We start from the raw sequence: 18,084 nt of genomic DNA, 5'->3' as shown, positions 1-18,084 counted from the left end.
CTTCTCAAATCGCAATACTTTTTAATATGGTATAGTTGATTGTTATGGGCAAATAAAATATAAAAAACAAATTATAACATATCATATCTTCTTGAACTGAACTTCATGCAAAAATTTTCCTACTCATCAGGTAAGATGAAAATAAATGCAAAATTAATCCTCATCATAATTCTTTAATGCACATATCTCCTAACTAGCTAGTTGTTGCTACCAATCATTTTCATCTTCAATTTATGATTTGTCAGAAGTGAAAGCAGCAATACAAACCTGCATTAGACCAGAATTTGATGAACTGTTATAACAGCAGAAAGTGGATTAAAGGAAAAGGGGAAAAAAAAAAGAATAAGCTTATAGTACTAGTTCAGCAGATGATATATCATTTACCACAGACTTGTAATAGAACTCGAATGTCTCATTTTCAATGAATGATATCCGCATTAACTCAGTTTTGTTTCAGAAGACTGGATACTTGCATGTGATTTAAAAAAAAAAAAAAAAAGAAAGTAAATGGCGTAATCTCCCACAGTCTAAATTTTATGCACAACAAAACTTTTTATTGGAACATCAGTTTTCGACAGAGAAAGTAGAGGCACATTCCAAATCATTGCTTTTGGCAAAAATAAGTAAATGAGTAACTCTGTATAGTAAGTCTGAATATGCAACAACAACTTCCACATTCAAGATGAATCAAACATTATCAATGTTACCGCATCTCATTTTCACATCCAAACTACATGTACAAGAAAACTTTTTACTGGAACATCAATTTTCCATTGAGAAAGGGTTGGCAAATTCTGTATAATTGCTTTTGGCTTACATCATATAGCTAACAAATAAAATTCTCACCAAGACTTGCTCAAATCCAGTGTTGTATGAAATTTCCACACAAAGTTATAGACTGGATGCATATGCTTCTCATCCTCGCATCACATCAACTTGTACCAAGTAACTGCTGCAACTGACCACTCAGGACAGCCGCCTTGAGATCTGAATCATAAGAATAACAGGGAATCATCATAAGTACCAGATAAAAGGTGGTTGCACCGCAAGGGTAAGGTGACAAGAAGAAATTTAAATTACAAGTAGAATGAGCCAGAGAGAGCTGAGACCAACCATCAGCACCACCAATGTGTTCGCCATTCACAAAGATTTGTGGGACGGTGCGTCGGCCTACCAGATCCAAAAGAATATACTGAATTTGAGCCCCATCATCTACACATTTTAGCAATCACATAGGAAATTGAAGCCATTTTTCCAAATTGACAACAAAGAGCAGCTAGTTACAACAACAATAGTAGACAGATACCTCGAAGATCAAGTTCCACAACAAATGGCTGCTCGTTTAGATCAGCAAATATGCGCTTGGCACGCAAGCAATAACTGGAAACAGGGTAAGAGAAAGTCCAATTTTCATTAAATTTTGTCCATGATGTTCGTGAGAGATAGAGCAACTGTCACAGTATGGTCAGTTTTGCTCAAATTTACAAGTTAAGGACAGCATCCTTTAACTCCGGCCATGCAAACGGCTTAAAAGACAATAGCCAATAGAACTTGCAATTGAGTCAACAAACAGAAACCAAGTCTACACAGAAAAGTTTCCTAATACGAGAAGTTGAGAACTATCACAGAGTCTATAATATGAACTAAAAGAGACATCTTTCTATTTCTAAACTGATCGAAGCGTGATTGTTTAACCACCAATCTCCACTCGTTTAGAAACAGTTTACCACTTATAGAACAGCTACCAGCAATGCCAAAGTTTCATTTCTGAAAATAATATTGGAAGATTTTAATGCATTTGTCACAGATGTCTCCAAATTGGGCTTCCAACTCTGATCGACTGGGAAAAAATCCTGGTCTGTGAGTGAAAATTTTGTAATATTAAATCGCATATTGAGCGTTTCAATCAAATTGTATTTATCGAAGCGCCCAATTTACAGTAAAAAAAAAAAAAAAAAACCCCAATTCAGTAGAAACGATCATAGTCATCATTTATGTAACATAACGCAAAAAACGTAACCGTATTAAAATGAAAACATATTTTGGTGAGTAAAAGAAATAGAGAGAGAGAGAGAGAGAGAGAGAGAGAGAGACGTACGGGCAGTAGGATTTGGAGAAAATGACAATCTTGTTGGAGAAGATGGAGTTTTGAACAAAAGCCGAAACCGAATGGTCGGCTTCAGTGGCCGTTGGTGCGTTTCCGAGCAGCAAGAAGAATAATAGGCCCACCGCCTCAACAAGAAATCGCGACTGCCAACCGCGCTTCTTCATTTCTTCACGGCAAAAGTCGAACAACCATCGACAGCACGCTAATGTTTCTCTTCTTCAATCTTTAAATGATAATAATAAATTAATAATAATAATAAATGTAGATACGGAGCCTGGAGCGTAGCAGGCCGAATGCTCCATGCCGCAATTTGAGAGCCCTCATAGTTTATCTAACCCCACGGGCCAAGGGCCCAAGGCCTAATTAACGGATAGAAGATGTTAAAAAAAAAAAAAAGAAGCAAAATAGAATTTTTTTTTTTTTTGTCCTTGAGGTCACAGATAAAATAACATATTAGAATGTCTCGTTAAAATGAGTCATTAGGCTTTATTTGTCGCTTTGGAAAAATTATCACATAGAGTGGAAAGAGATTTATATAATTGTGTGTGAATGGCCTTTATTCTAAGAAATGAACGGTAAATTATTTATTGGTTGAATGGCTTCATTCTTGAAATTGAATGTTAATGGTTTGAATTGTCTTATATTTATGTGAAAGCACATTACTCGGATCTTTGGGAACCGGTTTTTCGACCCGAAATTTAACTTGTCAAGGGAAATACCCTAACAAATATTGTATTGATAAGAGGTCAAATATCCAAACATTAGCCCATATCTGATTGGGTAGTTTCCCTTCGATTCTTTTCATTGAATGACGTTCCAACTTTAATTCCAAAACGGATTTTTCGTCACCACAAATATTTTATATTTATGTGGGTGACTGGTCTCGAGTTTATTAGGCGTACCCAGAAGGCTATTTGCCAGATTTAATTAAAAAAAACTACAAATACGAATTCATTACCATGGAATTTGAAGTACATACAATACAAAGTGAATAATCATGGCCAAAAGACAAATTATTATCGAGTCACGAACAAAATCGCATGACAAAAATAAAAAATAAAAAAAGAAATCTGCAAACCAATCAATCAAAATTAGATTTGCTGTCGTTGGAATCGCATTTATAAAGCTTGTCATAAGCCTCAAGCTCCTCATAATAAACATCCCACACGCATCTGACGCATCCGCTCCCACAGCAATCCCCAGGCTCTGGCTTCTCCGGCGGAGGCGGCAACATCTTCGTCGATTTTTGCTCTTCTTCTTTGATCTTGATATTCTCCTCCTTTACCGGTTCTCGATTGCTCTCCGTCGTCGCCATATGTTTTGGAACGGCGTTGAGACAGAAGTCCTGAAATCTGCTGATCTTGTTATTGACGATTGTTTTCGTTTTGGTTATATCTGGTCTCAATCTCATGGCAAAGGCAACATGGGTTGAGGTTCGGGCGCTCTCTGTCTTTGCTCCAATATGATTGGCTATTGGTGACGCACTATGATGATAGTTATGGGATTGAACGGCTGCTTCCATTACGCGCTACGCAACTCTCTTTATTTGTATCCAAACTACTTTTATTCAACGTTCAATTAACATCAGAGCGCGTGGAGATTGACCAAAGAGACTTGATTTATACACGTTGCGGTTTCGATTTGGTTCAGTCAGTCTTGGTCGTTCCTGTGCGGCCAAGACCAATCGGAAGAAGAACTCATGGGCTACACGTAATGACAGAATGAAGTTCATTCCGCGGTTCGTACCATGCATTTTAGGAAGTCCAAACCAAAAATCAGATCAACGCAGGAATGTACCTCATCGGATTTCTCCATAATTACTATCAAATTAAAAAGCAAATTAACATTATGCGCTTTCATCATTGCTCTTTAAAGTTTATTCATTTATTTATTTGAAATAAATATATTTTTAAATTAATAAAATATTTGAGATATTTTTATTAATATTTTAATTTTATAAGTGTTTTGGAGTGAAATACGTTTAATTATATTATATATATTTATGAAATCATCATATAGATTCACAAAATATATAAATACGAACTATCTTGGGATTAGATGAATTGAGTTTGCAATTGATAAAAGAGTTGGACGCTCTATTCATACTTGAACTATAGTAAATTCGTTAAATAATTTATCTTAATTATATATAAATTTACTAACGTAATTTAACATTGAACTAGATCATATATGATATTTAATTAACTTTAAATGACTGTTAGATCTATTAAATCTCATAGGCATTTTTTTATTACAATCTTAATATTGAATTAATTATAGTTTCATGATTATGATTCTTATTCTATTTGAGTTACCAATGAGTGCAATATACATTTGTAATTAAGATAGCCTAGTATCTTGATGAGAGCGATTGTAGATAAATAATGTAAAATTTGTACAACACATCTCTTGATGGGTTTTTTATATTTTATCAAGAATTCTCTAGAAAAAAAGTGTGTCAATATAATTAATACATTGAAAATGATCATTAGAGAAAACCAATAAGTGTCAAGAAATAAGATATAATTAAATTGATTGAATTGTTGATATATCAAAACTTAATTGATGATGTGGTACAAAAAATTACCCAATAAAGAAATCAATGTGGCATGAATCGAATTATTATTCGAGAATACTATCCTAGATAATATACAATTATGTAGGTCAATTATAATCTTTTAGTAGAATATATTCTCAATTAAATAATTGGGTTCGGTTAATTGCAAGCTTAATTATTGTAGTCATTATTATATGTACCCAGATGATCTCTGAATTAGCTCACTTAATTGACAACATCACTATTAGACTGATAAGTAAGATAACTATATATTTCGGTTATAAACCTAAATATATTATTCAGTAAGAGGCTCTATTTAATATATTTGTGTATAAGGGATCTTGTGTTACTTTACAAGGTAGTCCCATGCACAAATTATGCACGTTGTTTTATTTTTTAATATAAATCAAATATTTTTTATTTAATAGAAATAAAAATAGATAAAATAAAGAACCTATGGTCTCTATCAAAAAGATTTAAAAAAAAAAGTCTTTTTTTCACATAGTAAAGAAGCCATAATATACAGAATAGATAAAAAGAATTTTTTTTTTCTCTAAAACATATTTCTAATTGCTTTAAGTAGTAATAAAAGCACACACACGTGTAGATCATAAAAGGGCGTTGGTGATGGATCATTACCTAATTGATTATTGGCGACTAGTTCATTACGTGGGAGCCTAAACTTCTACTATAAAAAAGCAAAAGTATGATTTTTAGATTATCATAATTTTTTATGTTGTGTGGGAATTGCAATCTAATGATTTTTTATGCAAAACGATTTTTAACTAACAACAACTTGATTAACATAAAATTTTATTTGTATTATTTGATAGGCGAACAACAACTAATTTTCCATTGCTAATACAATATGAAAAGTAATATGCAAGAATCAATCTCACCCATCAATCAAGAGAAATTAAATGTCAATACTAAAGTTTAGGGTAATTCCCCCTAATCTTAGGCTTTAGTTCCTCATCTTTCCTTGTACAATATGTAATCACTTGTATAAAGCTAGAACATGCAGTAATACAATATATCTTTCAACCATTCAAACCTTTTGTCTCAATATGGTATCAGAGCTTTTTTAAGCTCACACGAGTCATTGATCCTTGGCCTTGGCCTGTTTCCTTTCTTTTTTTAATTTTCTTTTCCTTACAGCATCAGGCTTCACCATGGCCAATGAAAACTCAGCTACTTCTAGCATTAACCAAACTTTTACAAACATGAATCCCAACAATCTCATTGCTATAAATGCAGCCACCCAACTCCCTCTAAAATTAACACCAACAAACTACTATTCGTGGAAGACGCAATTTGATGCACTTCTCTATGGATATGATTTGCTCAGCTACATTGATGGCACCAAACCTTGCCCATCTCCAGAGACAACAGTTGATGAAAAGATAGTTCCAAACCCAGATTTCACCCTTTGGATGTGACAAGACAAGCTTCTTCTTCTCGGCATCATCGGCTCACTTAGCCACAAAGCTGTACCTATAATTCGTTCATGCAAAACATCTGCTGAAGCCTGGAATCGCCTTGCCAAACTTTATGCCAATCCTTCATCCTCCAGAACTATGGGATTGGCTGAGCAACTTACTCTCATTAACAGAGGCTCCCAACCTGTCGCTGACTATCTTGCCACAATTCGTGACATTGCTGATGAATTAGCTTTAATTGGAGCCCCAGTTCCAAATCAATATCTTATCACCCATACTCTTAATGGTGTGGGAACTGAATTCAAAGAACTTGCAGCTGCAGTACGGGCACGAGATACAGTGATTAGTTTTGATGAACTATATGAAAAACTTGTTGAATATGAGGCTTTCCTCAAACGCGAAAACCTTCGCTCCAGTGGAAATCTTGGCAATATGACAGCTAATGCTGCTCGTTTTCCCACAAAAAATGGAAACCAAGCCAACAAAAAAATTTTCCATAATAATAATGGAAATCAAGGCCAACATCCTCCTAATTCGGGCAACAATCAGGGACACAACTTTAACAATTACAATTCAGGCAACCATCACTCAGGCAAAAATTCCAATGTGGTTTGTTAATTTTGTGAGAAACAGGGTCATACTGCTCGACAATGTAATTCTGCTAAAAAGTTGTTCTCCCACTCTTCAGCCCCTACCGCCAATCCCACCACCACCAATAATTCCTCACCTAATTGGCTTTTAGATACAGGAGCATCTCACCATGTCACATCTAATCTCAACAATTTATCACTCAGTCAACCTTATGAAGGTCCTGATGACATTGTTATAGGTGATGGTACAGGTTTGCATATTACTCATGTTGGCCACTCCACTCTCTCCACTCCCTCAAACTCATTCACTCTTTCTAATGTGCTATGTGTTCCTTCTATGAAACAAAATTTAGTCTCTGTCTTTTAATTTTGTAAAAATAATAATACTTCAATTGAATTTTTTCCATCTTTCTTTTGTGTGAAGGATCTCTCCACGGGAGCACATCTCGCTCGAGGGCGGAGCAAGAATAATGTTTATGAATGGTCCAATATAGGAGTATCTACAACAATGAAGCAAGCTTGCATGGGAGTCAAAGTCTCTCTTGAGAATTGGCATAATCGACTTGGTCACCCATCCACCAAAACACTTCGTCATGTGGTCTCCCAAAATAATCTTCCTGTGTTTCCTAATTCATCTCCATCATTATTTTGTGATTCATGTCAATGCAATAAAAGTCATAAGTTACCATTTGGTACTTCAACTTTACAAAGTCGTTGTCCATTAGATCTCATATATACTGATGTATGGGGACCTTCTCCAATTCGTTCAATAGATGGTTATTCTTACTACATCATCTTTGTTGATCATTTTACAAAATACTCGTGGTTGTTTCCATTATCCTACAAATCTGAGGCCTTTACAATATTCCCCAAATTCAAAACAATGGTAGAAAATTATTTCAATTCCACCATTCGCACTATTTATTCTGATGAAGGAAAAGAATATTATGGCCTAAAATCCTTATTTGAAAAATATGGAATCCAGCATCTTATATCTCCACCATACACTCCTCAACATATTGCTTCCGCTGAACGTCGTCATAGACATGTCGTAGAAACGGGTTTAACCCTTCTTCACAAGGCATCCTTACCTTTGTCACTTTGGCCATTTGCCTTTAAAACTGCAATATATCTCATTAATAGACTTCTTACACCTATTCTTAAGGATAAATCTCCATTTGAGTCTCTTTTCCATCATAAGCCTAATTATTCTAAACTCCGAACTTTTGGGTGCTTGTGTTATCCATGGTTGCGTCCTTATACAAAACATAAGCTTGAACAACGTTCCAAATCATGTCTATTCCTTGGTTACTCTAATGTCCATAATTCTTACATCTGTTTTGATCCACAAGATCACAAATTTTATTTTTCTCGTCACGTCCAATTTGTTGAAAGTGTGTTTCCTTCCTTCTCTATGTCAAATGAATATGACAGAATTAATTCTTACACTTTACAAAAATGGTCAGTCGCATCTCCCTCCCTTAAATCTCTCCAACAAGACCTTCCTTTTTCAGATCAGTCTTCTTCAAACATACCTCCTTTGTCACCGAAAAATCTCTCTCCATTAACTACTCTTTTACCCATTACATCTCCTTCCAAATGCGATACACCTATTGACAAAAGAACACAAGGATCTCCCACCAAATCGTTGCCTTCATCAACATCCAGTCATTTCTCCACCAATAATGGTAACTCCTCAAATCATGCACTTTCTCATGGGCCAAGTCAGCCCACATCAAAATCCTCTCCTTCTCGGTCCGTTATCCCTTTAATGACCAATTCTGATGCCGATTATGAATCCATGCAAGATTGTGATCTTCAACATGTGGTTGATCCTCCCATATTGGATACCAATCAACCAACGTTTTCAGGCTCCTATTCTAGTGAGATGCACTCTATCAATGAACTTGTTCATGTTCCAGTGCTAGCTCCTCCTACAACTATACAAACCCGATTAAAAAATAACATTTTCAAACCTAAAAATTTTTTTTCCCTCACTGCTACTAAGCATTTGATCCCTCCATCACTTGAACCCACTACCACCACTGAAGCCCTCAAACACAAAGAGTGGAGAGATGCTATGTGTGAAGAGCTTGATGCCTTAAAAAAAAATGGCACATGGGAATTGGTGCCTCCTGCAGCTCATCAAAATGTTATCGGATGCAAATGGGTCTTTCGAATAAAAAGAAATCCTGATGGTAGCATTGCTCGGTATAAAGCACGTCTTGTTGCCAAAGGTTTCCATTAACGACCCGGTCTGGATTACAAAGAGACGTTCAGTCCTGTTGTAAAACCAACCACAATTCGAGTTGTTCTCTCTATTGCCATATCCCAATGATGGAACGTGAATCAATTAGATGTCAACAACGCATTCCTTCATGGGCATATTGCTGAAAATGTTTATATGTCACAGCCCCCTGGCTTCAAAGATCACTCTCAGCCACATCATGTTTGTCGCTTGCACCAGTCTCTTTATGGCTTGAAGCAAGCATCTAGAGCCTGGTTCACTGAGCTTAAGAATTTTATTTTATCTCTGGGCTTTGTGAATTCTTGCTCTGACTCTTCATTATTTATATACACTAACAAGTCTATACTAATCTATTTTTTAGTTTATGTTGATGACTTGTTGATTACAGGAAATTCTTCAAGCTTCATTCGTCAAGTTATTGACTCTCTCTCCAAGTGATTTTCCATTAAGGATCTTGGGCATCTTCATTATTTCCTTGGTGTGGAGGTGATTCCTATAACTCACGGGATATTCCTCTCTCAACAGAAATATATTCGTGATCTTTTAGCCAAATTCAAAATGGAGGGTATCAAAGATTATGTGACTCCTTTTAGTTGTCCTACACGCCTCATGCTCAATGATGGCTCGCCAAAAGTTGATGCTTCTCAATACCGTAGTCTTATTGGCGGCATGCAATACCTTTCGCTTACACGACCAGATATGGCCTATGCAATAAACAAATTGGCGCAATATATGCATTCTCCCAGTCAAACGCATTGGACAGCGGCAAAACGTTTACTTCGATACTTGAAGCACACTCTCACGTATGGTCTCTTTATACGTCCCTCACAGCCATTGTCTTTGACAGCCTTCTCGGATGCTGATTGGGCTGGAAATCGTGATGATTGTACCTCTATATCAGCCTTTGTTATTTTTCTTGGTGGCAACCCAGTGTCTTGGTGTTCTAAGAAGCAACGGACAGTAGCTCGCTCCTCAACAGAGGCTGAATATCACTCAGTTGCATCAGCTGCTGCTGAAATTACTTGGCTAACCAATCTTCTTCAAGAGTTACACGTCTCTCTCCCCAAGCCACCTCGCCTTTTGTGTGATAACATTGGTGCTACATACTTGTGCGTCAATCCAGTTTTTCACTCAAGAATGAAACATTTTGCTCTGGATTTTCATTTCGTATGGGAAAAAGTCTCTAATGGTTCACTTCAAATAGCTCATGTCTCTACTTATAATCAGCTTGTAGATGTGCTTACCAAACCACTTGCCAAGCCTCGTTTCACTCACCTTTGATCCAAGATTGGTGTTTCCGATGGAAACGCCATCTTGCGGGGGCATAATAGGCAAGAATCAATCTCACTCATCAATCAAGAGAAATTAAATGTCAATACTAAAGTTTAGGGTAATTCCCCCTAATCTTAGGCTTTAGTTCCTCATCTTTCCTTGTACAATATGTAATCACTTGTATAAAGCTAGAACATGCAGTAATACAATATATCTTTCAACCATTCAAACCTTTTGTCTCAACAAAAAGGAACATGTTAGCTGCAATCCAATTGCTACCTTTTCAAGCCCAGCAGCAGTAGTAGCAGGTTGAAGTAGTCAAAATCGTAAGCCAACCTGAGGAACTTCATCTTGAAGTCATTCCATGGCGGATACCTCGGCTCCAGTTCAAGGAAGAAGCTTCTTTGCATAATTGCTTTTTCATGGCTAAAAGTTTCAAAAGAGTAGTGCCCGTGGTATCTTCCTATGCCGCTCTGGCCAACACCTCCAAATGGTAGCACATCACACAGTTGCTGCAAAAATAACAATGATTAAGCAAGCTTTGATTGGTTTTGTGTGAGATTAGATTAGTCTTTTTAAATTGTATAAGTATACTCAGAATAGAGAAGCAAAGCGATACTTGAACCAAGGTGTCGTTGAATATCAAACTTCCTGATGAGGTTCCTGATACAATTTGCTTCTTGAATGTTTCATCTTTGGTAAAGGCATAAATAGCTAGAGGCTTGGGCCTAGAATTGATAAATTCAATGCTTTCCTGAATGTTATTTAGCTGTTCAAAAGAATGAAATCAAACCGAGTTGCAAACAATGGTTAAAAGGGATTTTGTAGGTACAAGGAGTTTAGAATATTATTTGTCACCGTGATTATGGGAAGAATTGGGCCAAATATTTCTTCTGTCATGATCTCTGCATCAAGTGGAGGATCTAACAAGATTGTTGGCTCAATGAACCTGTCGAAATTATCATTGAAGATCAGAATGTTTATTGGCAAAAGACCATATGAAAGTCATAATGGAAAATGTCTACCCCCGGACAAAATAATCCTAGCATCAAAAAATTCATGATCCAGCAAAAGGCTTGCACTTCGAAAAGAAATACGAGTAAGAAAAACAGCTTACAAATTTTCTTTATCTAATAAACCTCCATGAACAATGGCATCTGCAACAAGAGGATCTTTAAGAAGTTTGCGCAGTCTCTCAAAGTGGTACTCATTGATAATTCTACTGATGCTTTTCGAGTCTTTGGGGTTTTCACCATAAAATTTCTTGATTGTAGTCTTTAGTGATTCAATCTAAAAGATAAAAGAATCTCAAGTATGTGAATTGAACTTTGGAACGTGTTGCATTAAACAAAATAATAGTACCAGAGTAGCGGCGAATTTCTTTTCCACAAGTATATAATCGACTCCAACGCAAACTTGTCCATTGCAAGAAGCAAATTTCCCACCTATTATTCTTTTAACAGTTACCTGCAGAGAATGTACCACAAGAGAAGAACAATTAGAATAAAGTTGTTTTCAAATTCATATCTTGCTACGTCTGTCAACAATTTTGCAAAATGCTTTGACCCTTCAAGTAGGACAAAGTTGGACAACCTTTATGTCTAAGGGACTGCTTAAAGTATCCAGGATAGCAGGACATTTTCCTCCAAGCTCCAGAGTGACAGGAGTTAAATGTTTAGCAGCTGCGGACATAACAATGCTTCCCACTCGTGGACTCCCTGAAAATATTGAAATGAAGAAAAAAAAAATGTAATTTTGATCATCAACTATGGTATTGCCTGTTGAGGAATCAAAATATTAATTGCATCTGATCCATTTCACTTTACTCCGGATCACAAATCAATTGAACAGTAGCCCCAGAGTGACCGCAATGATAATTTTTCTAATGCTTAGGACCTGAAGTATTTATCTTAGAAAGAACACATGATAAGTGTGAAAGTATATTTACCAGTGAAGAAAATTTTATTCCATTTCTGTTGTAGTAGTTGCTCACACACATCTACTCCACCATTAGTAACCTTAATGGCTTTGCAATCCAAATAAAGAGGAATTGTTTCGGCAAGAAAAGAAGCACATTCCACGGCTAGCTCTGAAGGTTTTAGCATCACCGTGTTGCCTGCAGCAATTGCTCCTATTAACGGCTCTAATGCCAAATCTGCATCCAGGAATATATCTCGTTGGATCAGTGCCATGTCCAGAAATATAATTTAGTATGGATTTTGTGCAGGCAAGATAGAATGATACAATATTATTTTAAATGTAAGTGAGGTACTGAGGTTGGTATTGTCTACCTGGATGCCCCAGTACAGAAACCATTGAAGAGAAAATATGAATTTTGATTTGAATATTCAGTAATTTTAAAACTCATAATATTCAAAATTTTCTGAGAAATATCGAAATATAAATCTAATCTTGGGGACAAACATATAAGACACATTGAATTCCTATCACAAGGGTTAATTCTTAAAATTTGTTTATTGAAGATTTATTTAGATTGAGATACTGTAACTTTTAATTCAATACAACTATAAAATGAAATTATTAGCCATCAAAGATTAAAAAGTATGACAGCACCAAATAGTTTTACAAGTGTTTACTAAAACAGTTTAGCTAATGCACTTTCAAAATTAAGCTAGTTTCAGTATAATTTTAAAGAACCCCAAATGGTGCTTTTGAATTTCGTTTAGAAGATAAGAACTATTAGTTTTTGGTGAAAATAAAAATGCATTTGGTAGTTTATTTTGAAACTAAAATCTAAAAATGAAAAACAATAAAGTGCGTTTGGTAGTTTGTTTGGAAAATATAAATAGTGAAAATGTGTTTGATATAATTTTTGTAAAAATTATTTTAGAATAGTTGCATTATATGTATAACTTTTTAAATTTGTCTTTTTGTTATTTTAGATATTTTTGCAAAAATTGAATAAACAAGTAAAATAATGTAATAATAAATATTGGTATCAAATTATAAGTAGATTTATTTTTTATATTATTACAAAGTTTTATTAAATAAAATATTTTATAATAATGTATAGAATATCCAAAATTATTTTAATAAAAAATAATTATTATTTTAGTTGAAAATATTTAAACCAAAATTATTGCATAAGCATAACAAAATCTACAGTGCATCCGGAGAATATCATAATTATTATTTTTATAAAACGGAAAATGCTCAATAAAGAACCATATCAAACACACCCTTAGCATCCGGTGAATAAACTAATTATGATATCAATGAATGAATTATGAGTGTATACGAATGGATTTTGGATCAGACAAAGTTGATGAATCTAAGTCTAATTCGATATCCGAGTGGACTCACTGATAGGGAAGTTCCAGGCTGAACATATGAGAACTACACCGAATGGCTCAGACACCACTTCTCCACTCGCAGGGAAGAACAACAAAGGCAAGCGACGCTGCCCAAAAAAAAAAAAACAAATATATTATTATTATTATTACTACGAAGTACATTTCTCGCCCCACCTAGCCAGGGTTCGGTGAGTATCATTTCTGTTTCAGAGCTTGGTGTGGTGCAATTGCATCTGCATCCACTGGAAATTAAAAATGAAAAAAGGATAAAATGTTGTAACAGAGACCTTTTTGGGGGCCATCCACTTGTCCAAACAGCTCAAAGCATATTTAGCTGATTTTTTTATTAGTCCAATCTGCATCAACGTGATTAATAAAAAAAACCGCAAGTTAAAATTATGATACATCAAAAACGAATAATATCAATATATATTAATAATAATAATGAGTAGACTTGCCTCGTCTCGATAAGTTTCAACAGGGTGCTTTCCAAGATCTTGATGAAGCGCTTTGAAAATCTTGTCTTCGTTGTCCTGGAGGAGCTCGATCAGCGCCCTGAGCTGGTTTTTCCTCCATGCACCACTTTTTGTTATTCCACTTCGAAAAGTTTGTCTAAGCTCCGCTAACTTGTCTTCAATCTCCCCCATTGCTGCTGCCATCTCTTTACTCTTCCCCGGCCTTTTATGTTTTGATTGTTAGGTTTCGTTGACGGCGATATTAATTAAATTGCAACGCCAATGCCAATTGACTCATCCATCCACAAATTAATGCTCTCACTTAACTTGTCATTCTCAATTTCCAATCAAAACAAAAATCTTTCTTTCTATTCTTGTGTGAGAATTGAAGATATCATACTTTCATATACAGTATCTTAATATCCTATTTTCATATAATATCTTAATTGAATTATATCTAATGATCAATAAATTAAGTCAGTATCTCATCTTACACGTATACATGTCAAAATCTTAACATTAAAACCAATCTTATCTTGTATCTATCCTGTTACTACAATTTTTAAATCGATGGAAATATAATTAGAATTAATTACAAAATTAAGAGTTTTTTTTAATGATTAATTTGATGTTCAGTGATAAAATGATACCTATAACATTTATCTCAAATCTACTTATTTTATAAGGGGAGTTTGATTTTTTTTAAAACGGCTGATAAAATAAGACATCACATACTATACTTTAATCAAAGGTCAATTATTTCTTACTTTTTTATAAATCTAACTATATAAATCATAACCTTAAAATAACATATTACCACAACTATTTATTACTTTTTATTTTATTTAGATTTATGTATTATATTATAAATTGTCATATTTATATAAAATATGATAAAATTCATTAAATTTTAATTAATTGAATTTGTTTCTCTTTAATAATAATGCTATATTTATTAAGTTTGGACACTGCGTTGAAATACTCAATGATGATAACAATCATTTATTACTAGATGTAAGATATTAATTGATTTTATTATTAATTATTAATCTATTACTTTAATCCATTTGAGATTGTTTTTTTTACCGTAGGTATTACAATTAATATTTACAAACAAATTCTATAATTGGGACATTCTTCGTGGTATGTACTCCTTTGAAGCGCTCTTCAAAATCTTTCAAATATTCGAGCTGTCCACTCCACTCACATTTCGTGAGTGATAGACTGGCTCCACTCAATTATTTAATAATTGAGGGAGGATTGTAAATAACCCCTATAAATACTTTTATGGAGGCTCGAACCCTTGCACTCAACATTGTAAGTGCAAGGGTTCTCCCACTGGACCAAAAACCTATTGGTATTTGAGATTGCTTTTAAGAGATTTAAAAGTGATTTTGAAAAGTTAAAAGTTAATTTTAGTGTTTAATAATTTTTTTTTCAAAAATAACTTTTGGCAAAACACTTCATCCTACAACAGACTTTAAAGTAACGAAGGAATAACTTTTTAAAATTTAATTTTATATTTAATACAATTTTTATATATCCATTATATTATAAAATCTAAAATTATCCTTATTAATTAGAAAATAAAATCATTAACTTGAAGAGATTACTATTGTTACTAATTGTATTGTGATATCAAAATAAAAAAATGAATTAAACACAGGGGCACCCTTGGGGAGCTGGCTAACCTGGTCTGTAATTCTGTACCGTAGCCAGCTCCTAAACACAGATGATAAGATGGCGAGTGAAAAGCCGATACGTTGGTAGGACCGGATTTTGAAAGTGATGGATACCTGTTACCAAACGAGAGCGAATTCATTGAGCCGGTACTTTTGGGCTGGACTGTCGGAATACTTATCAACAAATTGAAAATCTGTTCTCATTCTCTAGAAGGTCAACAAATCTCAGCCGTCCCGTCAAAAATAAATCCCGAAGCTTTCTTTTTTCAATTAAACAATTACTAGAAAAAAATAAAATAGCACATTCACGAGCTTCGAAAGTTTTATTTATTTATTTATTCACTCCCTCCTAGTCTCCTACGTCAAAGTTCTATTTATTTATTAATGCATACTATACATCTATATATAGGATTTGGTTCCGTTAGTTAAAAAAAAAATTAAATTTTCGTTAAGGATAAATATCCAATTTTACGCTTTATAAAACATACACGAAATCTTTTTAAAAACTCAAAATTGTGAAAATATTTAACAGAATATTGATAAAATGATCTTAAATCGAAAGTGATTGTTTTATCCTGGTTGTTATCTTAAATTATATTAATTAATAATATTCAAAATGTAAAATAGAAAAACCAGTATAAGTAATTTCACTGTTTTTAAGGGAGGAAAAGAAAAAAAATCTATGCTTCGTATCTTCCTAAAATTGTGTTAATTTTAACTCATCCTATGATCTTGCTAATAATAGTATTATCTTATAAAACATGTTAAACAAAACAAGTGTCCTACTTGTGAATTAAGATTTCTATAAATTAAAATTCTATTAATTTTAAATATTAAAATTTTTTATGTGAAAGTTAAATGATAATTTTATCCTTCTAACATCAGCAAATTTTAAGTCGACAATGGAGTATTAGAAACCTTATAAACTTTAGGTTGACAGTTGTAAAAGATTTTTTTTTTTTTTTTGTGTATCTTTATAATTTGAACTTATAAGAAGGAGCTTTCAAATTTGTTCACCTTTGATCTTAAAATGTTGGACCCGAACATTACCGCTTTGACATTTTGGTCCCTTTATTTCCAATCTTGCCCACCATTTGAAGGTCCCATAAGTGCGATAACTAGCTTTCATAGTCCTTAATAAAATTGATTTATCTTGTATTAAGTTCTAATGTGATTCTAGCATATTAAATATGATTGTTGAGTTGTGTTTTACATTTATTAGTACGAGAGTTACTTGGATTTATCATTTATACTTAAAATAGGTCCCTCTACCCAATAAGTAAATCTTTTAGGTTAGATACTTAAAAATTCTAGGCATAACCTCCCTAATAAGTGGTATTAAAGCTAAGGTTATTCTACAAAGTAATTATATTTGTAAACAAATTTATAAGTTTTATGAGAATTAATGTTAAAAAGTTTGATGAAAAAATCAAATTTGGATCACGGAAAATTCACAAGAAAAACAAGGGTGATGTAAACTATGTTCATATTGGTTAAAACTCTTGGATGTGTGTAAATAATTAAGGCATCTTAAAGAAGATTGTTGGAATGGAGTAGGTTCGACATGCTGCATTAAATCAGTAAATGGAGATGATGATTATGTTAGCTAGCAGTGTGTCTCTTTTCTCCATGAGAGGTTCGTTTATCATTTTTAGCGTGTTATGGAAGAGGATGTGTTACTGCTAATGGGTTCATAAAATTTGCACACGAGGCATGATTTAAAATTTTTGCAAGGTGCGTGGTGGAATTTTTATGTCCATGGTTGAAGATTCTTAAAGAAGCCAAACACAAGAGTGTGTATTTTTTAGGCAAGGTGATCAACAAATGGCGAATATGTGTACTCCATATAATTTTCGATGTAGATAATCATGGTTGCTGGATAGAGGATAATATTTTATCCATGGTGGAGTGATTCTTATAAGTCTATGTAAGAGTGGTTTCGATAGAGTAAAAAAGGTGGAGACGACACATCTATGTGAATACATGATAGATTATGTTTTGTTGCCTAATCGAAAAAAACACTAAGTTGGAGACTGTTAGAAGATATGCATTTTTCCCAGTAAGAATTCTTATCATAATTGTTAAGAGATTTCCTAAGACATTTTCTTATTAAGAAGGATTCTATTTAAACAATAATAATTTTCCTTTAAGACTTTAGCTTATTTAAGGAGGTATATAATTTGTGTAAAGAAAAAAATATTTTTCCAAAAAAAAAACCTTAAAAGAATTATCATCATGTATAGGAGGTTGGATTCACCTGTTAATGAGTTTAGTCTTCTTTAATAATAGCAGTTTTAAATTTGAGAGAAACAGTAGGTTTATTGAAAGATTGGACATATTATTAGAGTTTTAGGATTGAGGAAAATACTAAAACGATTATGATAGCTTTTCACATGGTGGATTTTTTCTCTCGTCATCAT

At 33.8% G+C, this 18,084-nt stretch overlaps 3 protein-coding genes across 6 annotated transcripts; all 3 read right to left on the bottom strand.

Annotated features, from left to right (window-relative positions):
* Position 1: 1 nt before the first annotated feature.
* On the bottom strand, positions 2–2,343 carry LOC102626837 (glutaredoxin-C3). 3 transcript variants are annotated; one of them, XR_001506665.3, is made up of 5 exons: positions 2,099–2,343; positions 1,307–1,380; positions 1,081–1,212; positions 847–987; positions 2–267 (listed from the first exon to the last, which is right to left on the bottom strand). XR_001506665.3 is itself a non-coding variant. In XM_015525849.3 (4 exons), exons 1-4 carry the CDS (start codon positions 2,269–2,271, stop codon positions 932–934), a joined length of 435 nt encoding a protein of 144 aa, XP_015381335.1. In that variant the 5' UTR covers positions 2,272–2,342; the 3' UTR covers positions 621–931. The 3 variants fall into 3 exon arrangements, 2 of the variants coding, with proteins under 2 accessions (XP_015381335.1, XP_006466885.1); XM_015525849.3 differs by lacking the exon at positions 2–267 and having other exon boundaries at positions 621–987; positions 2,099–2,342; XM_006466822.4 differs by lacking the exon at positions 2–267 and having other exon boundaries at positions 621–987; positions 1,114–1,212; positions 2,099–2,338.
* Positions 2,344–3,029: 686 nt separating this feature from the next.
* Positions 3,030–3,910, bottom strand: LOC102627206 (uncharacterized). Its single transcript, XM_006466823.4, has one exon. It carries the CDS (start codon positions 3,627–3,629, stop codon positions 3,189–3,191), a length of 441 nt encoding a protein of 146 aa, XP_006466886.1. The 5' UTR covers positions 3,630–3,910; the 3' UTR covers positions 3,030–3,188.
* A 1,550-nt stretch (positions 3,911–5,460) lies between these two features.
* LOC102627492 (aldehyde dehydrogenase family 3 member F1) lies at positions 5,461–14,373 on the bottom strand. Of its 2 annotated transcripts, XM_052431642.1 has the most exons (11): positions 13,986–14,373; positions 13,815–13,883; positions 13,538–13,634; positions 12,162–12,368; positions 11,807–11,931; positions 11,576–11,680; positions 11,331–11,503; positions 11,072–11,162; positions 10,833–10,982; positions 10,464–10,725; positions 5,461–5,540 (listed from the first exon to the last, which is right to left on the bottom strand). In XM_052431642.1, exons 1-10 carry the CDS (start codon positions 14,184–14,186, stop codon positions 10,489–10,491), a joined length of 1,455 nt encoding a protein of 484 aa, XP_052287602.1. In that variant the 5' UTR covers positions 14,187–14,373; the 3' UTR covers positions 5,461–5,540; positions 10,464–10,488. The 2 variants fall into 2 exon arrangements, with proteins under 2 accessions (XP_052287602.1, XP_024956062.1); XM_025100294.2 differs by lacking the exon at positions 5,461–5,540 and having other exon boundaries at positions 10,272–10,725.
* Between the last annotated feature and the right edge of the window lie 3,711 nt (positions 14,374–18,084).

This window comes from Citrus sinensis, chromosome 7, assembly GCF_022201045.2.
Source record: "Citrus sinensis cultivar Valencia sweet orange chromosome 7, DVS_A1.0, whole genome shotgun sequence".
NCBI lineage: Eukaryota > Viridiplantae > Streptophyta > Magnoliopsida > Sapindales > Rutaceae > Citrus > Citrus sinensis.
This window is presented reverse-complemented; position numbering and strand designations above follow the sequence as displayed.